Source organism: Morus notabilis, unplaced genomic scaffold (assembly GCF_000414095.1).
Source record: "Morus notabilis unplaced genomic scaffold, ASM41409v2 Scaffold685, whole genome shotgun sequence".
NCBI lineage: Eukaryota > Viridiplantae > Streptophyta > Magnoliopsida > Rosales > Moraceae > Morus > Morus notabilis.
This window is the reverse complement of record NW_010363506.1, coordinates 141,223-149,699: the sequence shown is the minus strand read 5'-3', so window position 1 is coordinate 149,699 and position 8,477 is coordinate 141,223. Positions and strand designations below refer to the sequence as shown.

General features: G+C 33.5%; 1 protein-coding gene and 1 non-coding gene across 2 annotated transcripts; both read left to right on the top strand.

Moving 5' to 3' along the window:
- The first annotated feature begins 5,692 nt into the window (after positions 1 to 5,692).
- Positions 5,693 to 7,542, top strand: LOC21390993 (probable aquaporin TIP3-2). The gene is made up of 3 exons (XM_010104489.2): positions 5,693 to 6,013; positions 6,169 to 6,422; positions 7,054 to 7,542. Exons 1-3 carry the CDS (start codon positions 5,881 to 5,883, stop codon positions 7,441 to 7,443), a joined length of 777 nt encoding a protein of 258 aa, XP_010102791.1. The 5' UTR covers positions 5,693 to 5,880; the 3' UTR covers positions 7,444 to 7,542.
- Positions 7,543 to 7,801: 259 nt separating this feature from the next.
- Positions 7,802 to 7,873, top strand: TRNAH-GUG. The gene has a single exon. It is a non-coding gene; the product is annotated as a tRNA-His (tRNA).
- The last annotated feature ends 604 nt before the right edge of the window (positions 7,874 to 8,477 follow it).

Genomic DNA, 8,477 nt, shown 5'->3' with positions numbered 1-8,477 from the left:
TTTTTAAAAACGTTCTTTTCGTTTTTTTTTTTTTTTTTTTTTTTTTCATTCTTATTATCGCTCTCTAAATCATTTTTTTATTCTAGTTGTCCTTATTAAAATAAATTTCCTTAAAATATTTAAATATCTTTCTTATAATATATTAAAATATCATTTTGTGACATGTGGTCTTTATAATACTTTCTTTTAATTGCCTACTAAAATTTTTTATATGTGCCCCTACTAAAATATTTTTTTCTTTTCTAAAGTATAAAATATGGATATTAATCATCTCTTTTGTATTAAAAGTTATTCCTCTTTTTATATCCTTATGTCTTGTGTAAAACTTTCAACTCATATCTTTACTTATTCCATTTCGATCTTCATAAAAGAGGATACTAATAGTAAAAAGTATTAGAGTCATGAAAAGTAATCAAAAAGATTACATTCAGCTGTTATTTGCTTGTATAGGTTAGTAGACATATATGATATTCTAACGAGTTAATTCTTTGCAACTAATTTTACTTTTCTTTTGCATTGAGGTCAGCCACATACTTGACGTGTTATTTGTCGTTGTGGGTGTTGCATTTCTAATGTCTTGTGTTTGGTTCTTCTGTTGTTACTCTTTTCGAGTATGTGTAGCCATGCATTCTCCTAAATGCATGTGCGAGATATATTACACCATTGGTGTTAAAGTGTGACCATTTTACCAATAATATTCTATTCTTTTTTTAGGGTTTGATTATTTAAAATGTTTATAATAATTAAAATAAGTTAATTTAAAAATGCTCCACAAAAATCGAGTTTTTTAGTATTATTTTTTAACAAGAGTCAACGAGTTCCTCATAAATTCATTTATTAGAATTTTTTTTTTTGTTTTGTGTTCTTTCTTTCATCAGTTTTTTTCTTTGTTTTTATGAATTTTGGTTTCTCTTATAATATTCACTATTTTCTATTCTCATCTATTGATCTGACTAATATATATTACTTATTTACTTATTTACTTATTATAAATCTTTCGTGTATAAATTTATCACTTGTAATAATAGAATAAATTACAGTTTAAAAGTTAATTTACTAATTTTCTCTCTTCCGGATAATCACTATTTTATAAGTATCTATTCTTGATAAAATATTATAATTTATTTTCAAGATAAACATGAGAAGATCAAAATTAAATCGTTAATAAATACATATAGGATTCGTTTGGTAGTGTTTTTAAAATGTTTTGTTTTTTACTATGAAGAAAAAAATGAGAATTTTTTTAGAATGTTGTTGTGACTGTTTTTGAAATTGTGTTGATTATTTTTTTGAACGATTATTGTGCTATTAGAAAAAAGTTAAAATGTGTTTAGTTATATTTTTAAAAATGTGTATTAAGTTATAACCTTAGAAAATAAAAATAAAAATGTGAAAAAAAAAATTTCAACTATTTTATATTTTATTAATAAAAATCATTCTCATAATTTTTTATTTTTACTATGATTTTTAAAACATTTACTAACCAAATACGAACGTAGTATCTTAATTACACAATTTTATTCAACATCCGTGAGAGCTCACATGTTCGCACGTGAATTTAACTAGTAATAATAATAACTATATTATAAATCGCAGTTTCCTAAAACACTTTTAAAAAAAGTGGTCTTTCTAGTTTGTCATTTTTTGACATTTTTTTTTTTGGGGCCGGAGATGCTCGACACTCAAAGAGTATATCATCTTCTTCCTCCCAAGGTGAGGTTGTTCGGGAGAAAGTGATGGCTTCAAATACCGCATTAGCTCATTCCTGGTAGAGATGCAAGGATGGGCCGGCCCGGCTTGATCTGTTCTTTTTAGGCTCACGTGGGCCGCGGGCCGGGCCGGCTAAGCTCACGAATTTTGTGGACCGGGCCGGGTCGGGCTGTATAAGAATGACCTCGGTCCAATCCACACTACCGGCCAATTTTACATGGGTCAGGTTGGGCTGTGCCAAGGGCCTTGAATGAAATGGCCCACTCAAGGCCCATCTTGGCCTATCATGGGTTTAGATGGGCGAGTACATCTAAGCATGCAATTTTTAATTTTTTTAATTTTTAATTTTTGAATTTTTAAATAAGTTAATAAATATATAAGTTTGAATAGTCAATGAAAATATGAAAATGGATATTTTATTTACGATTACCTCATTAAATAAAAACCTTTCTAAGGAAAAAACATATGGCATGTTTACCTACGCGTAATCGGAATGAGCATGAATCGGAGTGGGCAGGATTCGGAGTAGGTAGGATTCGGAGTGAGGAATCGGAGTCAGAATAAGCTGTTTACTTAGTGATAGGATTCAGAATCGGAGTCATTTCAAATCTCATTCATACGTTTACTTACAATCATAATTAAAATATTTAGTGTAATAATTGGGTAGTAAAATAATAAATATAAATTGTACAACTATTTAAAATATAAAAATAAATTTTAAAAAAATTTAAATAAAATAAATAAAAATAAAAATAGTGTTAAAAAATAAAATATATTATTAATTTATTAAAAAATAAAGTACATATTTATTATATTAAAGTTAACAATAATTATGCTAATATTATAATATTAGATAAATAAAATAATAAATATATGTTGCATTTATTATTTTTTGAATTTTATTTTTAATTGTATATTTATAAGTAAAAAAAGGGTGTAATAGTAAATTGATATTAATATTAGGAATGAGAATCTCAATCCCAAGGGGGGGCAGGGAATGCCAATCTCATTCCTCAATCCCAAATTTGAGTGGGACTCACCAATCTCACTCTCATTCCATGATAAAAAAAGAGTAAGTAAACATGAGATTAACTCTCATTCCCCACTCTCATTTTTCAATCATCGTAAGTAAACATGCCAATAGTGGGACAAAACTTTGGTAAGTAAAAAAGAGTACAATCAAGATAATTATACATAAAATGTTTACAAAATTACTATAAAAAAAATGAAGATATTATGGGCCTAGATGAGCTGAGCTATGCCGGCCTATTATGGGCCTAGACGAGCCGAGCTAGCCCGGCCCAAGCCCAACCTGGCCCATGATATTTCATGGCCCATGTCGGGCCGGCCTATGGGCCGATATATGTTGGCACATCCCAACCCACTAATATTTATGGGCTGGCCCGTGCCTTGAACTGTGACGGACCGTACTGATCCGGCCCGTCATTGTGTCAGAATGGGCCTGGGCCGGCCCACAGACCCCAATCCATTGTTGCATCTCTAATTTCAAGTTCTAATGTGTTGCTCCTATCCTTCAAATGATCCAACCTTCCTTCCTTGGTGGAGGATCTCGCATACCTTGGATATGACGTAAATTTGAGAATGCGTAAATTTGAGACAATGGCTGGATGAAATCCTTCCTTGGTGGAGGATCTCGCATACCTTGGATATGGTAGTCATGGCGACCTCTTCGAAATCTTGAAGGTTGTGACTTTTGATGGAAAGGCGGGCTCTTCTTCTAGTGTTAAATTGTTGACGGTAAGAAATGACCAATTTTAGAGGAACCAAATCTCTAGATTGAGATAAAAAGATAAAAATACCATCAACGAATCAAAATAAAGATGAAAGGAAAGAGGAGACACAAGAAATTAAGATGAAAGGAAATTGTGTCTATATTCCAATTCTACATAATCTTATTATGCATAATACAATCATTCAATATCTCTCTATATTAATGATGCAGATAACATCATTTCATTCTTAATGGGAATGACGTATATTAGTAATGTTTTAATTAAATATTCTGTAACTTTAATTAAATTCATTACAAATATTATTTCGATTATTATCCTTAAATATTATGCTCTCGTATATAACACTTATATATAATATTTAAGGTCACATAAATAATCACGGAATTTTTAATGATATTCATTAAATATTTAATGATACATACACAAAAATAATAAATAAACTATTTTATTAATTAAATAAAAAATATCTTTAATTCTTTATTACATCTCATGCTCTAAGAATACTATTCCTAACAATAACATATTACTAAAATTACTAGTACAAAATTATTTAAAACCAATTACAATATCATCACCATATTACAAACATAATCCTCACCATCACTATCATAACCATCAAACATAATCATATCATCATCATCAAATTAGCCAAAACCAACACCATTATAACCATGTTACTCGCCATCACAACATATAATCACATTTAATTTCCCTACAAAATTACAACCTAATTAACATAATCAATATCAAATTCCTAAACAATCAAAATCCTAATTACAAAACCCTAATTAATAACAACCAAAAATACTTAAATTAAAAAAAAAGTTACTTAACAAATTACACTTACATATTCAACCATTACTAAAACAGGGTGATTAAGAGGAAGGGCAGCAAGAAGAAACAGCGGTGGACAACGATAGTGGGTGGTAGCGGAGAGAGGATTGAGAGGGTGAGGGAGAGGGAGCATGGTAGAGAGAGAAATTGAGAGGGTGAGGGAGGAGGCCAACGTGGGGGGGCTTCAGAGGTTAGCGGCAGGCCGACGTCAGCAGTAAGGGACGAGCACGTACGCTAGGTACGTAGAGAGAGAAAGAGAGAGGAAGGTAGAGAGAGAGAATGAGGGAGGTGTGGTCGTCGGCGGCGTTGGGAAGGGAGTGGCTGTGGTGGTGGTGGTGGTCTGGAGGGACGGAAGGGTGGCATGGAGATGCTAGAGAGAGAGAGCGGAGGTAAAGAGAGAGTTCAGAAAAAAAAAGGGAAGATCTTGTTGGGCAAGAAATCAATAGGTTTTTAGCGACGAGAGATGTAGTCGCTATAACAAGAGTGGTCGCTAAATAATCCTCTCACGACATCGTTTAATTAGGGTCACTAGAAGCACTAGAAAGACGAAATCTTAAAATTTTTAGTGACGATGTAATTTTCAACGACAACAGATGTTGTCGCTAATTCTCTGAAAATTATATATAACCTGCGTTTTTTTTTTTCTAAGAACATTTTTAGAGACACAAATATTATAGTTAAAAAGTTTTTGGTGGTAATTACCCAATTTGTTTCGCCCAAATTATATGTAACCGGCGTTTTTTGCCTGCGGTAATTCTTAGAGAAAATTTTTAACGATGATAAATGTTGTCAGTAAAAAGTTTTGTGTGGCAATTATCTAATTTTTTTCCGCCCAAATGATTTTAATAACTTAGCCGTCACTAAATGCTTTTAGCCAAGACCTTTAATCGCGTACACATAAGTGTCGTCGTCGCTACAAGTTGTGCCAGCTAGCCTGTTTATCAATTGTTCCACGACAACTTTTAACAACGACATGACAACAATTGTCGTCGTTAAAAATTTCATCGCTATTTTCTCTTTTTCTAGTAGTGCCAATTAGTTTACAACATGCACGTGCAAACGTGACTTCTACCGATATATATATATATATATATATCAAACATATCACGTTGATTTATAATCAATCAAAGCAGATAAACGCAAAGAAAAAAGAGGATAACTCAAACCAAATTATTAAAAAAAGAGCAAGAAATTCCAAGTTTCTGCCCATGAGGCGTACGTTTAAGTGGAAATCAAGAGCTTACACTTATCACCACGTGTCAGAACTCCCAAACATGCACCTGAGCCACCTGTCCCGCATCCCTCCAAACTCTCTTTGGTCAATTTAAGCAATTGCGCTTCCACATCTCATCCATGCACACAAAAACTCTCTTTTCTTTCTGATCTCTACTCAATTTCTCTCCTTACCTTTATCCATTTCCCACTTCTCTCTCAGCTACTCTTGCTTAATTTCCTTCTTAATTTGTCTGAAGAGTCAATAAATATACCACTGAATAAGCAGTACTACTTTCAAGCAGATATATACGTATAAAAATTACTTAAATTTCCAAAGATAAGGCATATATATTATTAAGTTGCAACCATGCCGGTTCGTAGATATGCTTTTGGGAGGGCAGATGAAGCCACGCATCCAGACTCCATGAGAGCCACCTTAGCTGAGTTTGTTTCGACTTTCCTTTTTGTCTTTGCTGGGGAAGGCTCAATCCTTGCTCTAGGTACATACATATATATATATATATATATATATATATTTGTGCAGTGCAAATATCCATGTATTTTATGACATGCATGTCATGTGGAATAAATTATTTGCATATTTTGGCATATTCATATTATATGTTTGATATTGTTTTTTTTTTTTTTTTGGTAGATAAAATCTACAAGGAACACGGAACCTCATCAGCGTCGGAGCTGGTAGCGGTGGCGCTTGCGCATGCATTCTCTCTATTCGCGGCGATATCGGCGAGCATCAACATCTCCGGTGGACACGTTAACCCGGCTGTAACCTTTGGCGCCCTAGTTGGCGGTAGGATTTCGGTCATCCGTGCAGTCTACTACTGGGTTGCTCAACTCCTTGGCGCTATTGTGGCATCTCTCTTGTTAAGACTCGTCACGGTTGGCATGGTCAGACAAACTAACCCATATACAAATGGACAATTTTCTATAGGTCTTGAATATTTAGAACCTCTAATTCTTCATTAAATTTGACGTAACCTCCTTGATTTTGGCATACTAGTAATCAAGGAAAATTATGGTATATAAATACAGAATTTTATTAAAAAATAAATAAATATAAGTTTCCGTTGTGTGTGCTAAAAACCTTTAAATATTTTTCCGGGGATCTCATCATATTTGCCTATTATTAGATTTGGGATAATGACAAAAACCTCCCATGTATTAATCACAATGTGAGAATATTCGTCTATATATAAAAAAGAAAAAAAAAATCTGTGATTATTTCACGTGTCTTTCTAATCAAACAAAATCCTCAATGATTAAGGGTGATTAAGGGTCCATTTAGTTCGCTGATTAAAAATTTTTAATTTGTCTAGAGTTTTTAATTTGAGTTTGAGTTGAGACGTGATGAGAGCTTTTTACTGCAGTAAAACTCAGGTCTAAATATATCGTTCAAATCATATAAAATTCACGTCTAATATCAGATTTTATTCAAATAACTTGGATGAAAATTAAGTTGCTCAAATCATGCCTAATATCTTGTCTTCCATTTGAAGTTTCTGATTGTTGTGTTTACTAGAGACCTCTTGGATTCCACGTGGCGCCAGGCGTGAGCGAGGTGCATGGGCTGTTACTTGAGATCATACTGACATTTGGGCTGGTCTACACGGTTTACGCCACCGCAATTGATCCAAAGAGGGGCAACATGGGAACAATAGCACCTCTGGCCATTGCATTGATCTTGGGAGCAAATATTCTGGTAGGTGGGCCATTCGACGGAGCATCCATGAACCCGGCGAGGGCTTTTGGGCCGGCACTGGTGGGCTGGAGATGGAAGAACCATTGGATCTACTGGGTTGGGCCGTTCATAGGAGGTGCTTTGGCAGGTCTCCTATATGAGTACATGGTGATACCAACTGAGCCACCTCACCACACTATTCACCAGCCTTTGGCTCCTGAGGATTATTAGTTGTCAAAAGTTTTTCTTGTTTTTCTGTTTGCGTGGCTATGCTCTGATTGCAATCTCAAACTCCTGTGCTTGTGTTCCTTTTTTTTTTCCTTTTTTTTTTTCGGGGTCTTCTCTTTTCTTTTAATTGGGGTTGGAAACTTTTGAGTTTGTTCATTCCCTGTAGGTAACATCTAGTTCAAGATGTGTGTAAGCATAAAATAAAATGTCAACAAACTTCTCTTTGGCTAGCTAAGTGTTGTGCTGATGAGGCCCCACTTTATAACGCCTAAGCGTTTGTGTTGGACCGTGCAATCCTAGTTTATTAAAGAATCGTTAATTACAAGTACAAGTAAAAAAAAACGCAGCGCTAATTAGCAAAGTGGCTGTAGTTTAGTGGTGAGAATTCCACGTTGTGGCCGTGGAGACCTGGGCTCGAATCCCAGCAGCCACAAATTAATTTTTGTAAACATTTTTTATTTTTTAAGACCAGATTTGGTTTGATAAAATCGAGGCAAAAATCACACAAAATCTTAACTGGGATTTTGTAATATCATACATATATATCACTTTTTTAAATTTAAAATTTTGGATAAAAAAATATAGGGTGTGTTTGGAATAGGGTATGTTTAGAATTGGTTTTAAAATGATTTTATTTTTTTGTATTATTTTAAACTGATTCTATTTTTTTTTATGAAAATAGAAATGAAAACGTTTTATTTTTATTTTTGAATTATTTCTGAAAATGTGTTTGATTTTAGTTTTTAAAAAAAATTAAAACTGCGTTTTGATGGTTTAATTTTTGAAAATATGTAATAATATTTAAAATAATAATATATCTAAAGCCCAAGCAGCCCAACATCTCAATTCCATAGTTTTACGTTAATGATCAAGAAAAGAAAGAAGTAAAAATAAAATATAAACAATAAATAAAAAGGCCACTTCCTGCTCCAAGAGACGCTTCAACTTCACGTCATTCTCTTTTCAACTACACAGTACGCACAGGAAGAGGGGGGGTGGGCAGTCGAAGAAGATGGTGGCGGGCCAGTCGGTGAAGA

What these genes read in the sequence shown, in the direction of transcription:
- LOC21390993 (XM_010104489.2), top strand. Translation starts at nt 5,881, where the DNA reads ATGCCGGTTCGTAGATATGCTTTTGGGAGGGCAGATGAAGCCACGCAT. An exon ending in AGGCTCAATCCTTGCTCTAG is followed by an intron (nt 6,014 to 6,168) that starts GTACATACATAT and finishes TTTTTTTGGTAG; the next exon opens with ATAAAATCTACAAGGAACAC. An exon ending in GACTCGTCACGGTTGGCATG is followed by an intron (nt 6,423 to 7,053) that starts GTCAGACAAACT and finishes TGTGTTTACTAG; the next exon opens with AGACCTCTTGGATTCCACGT.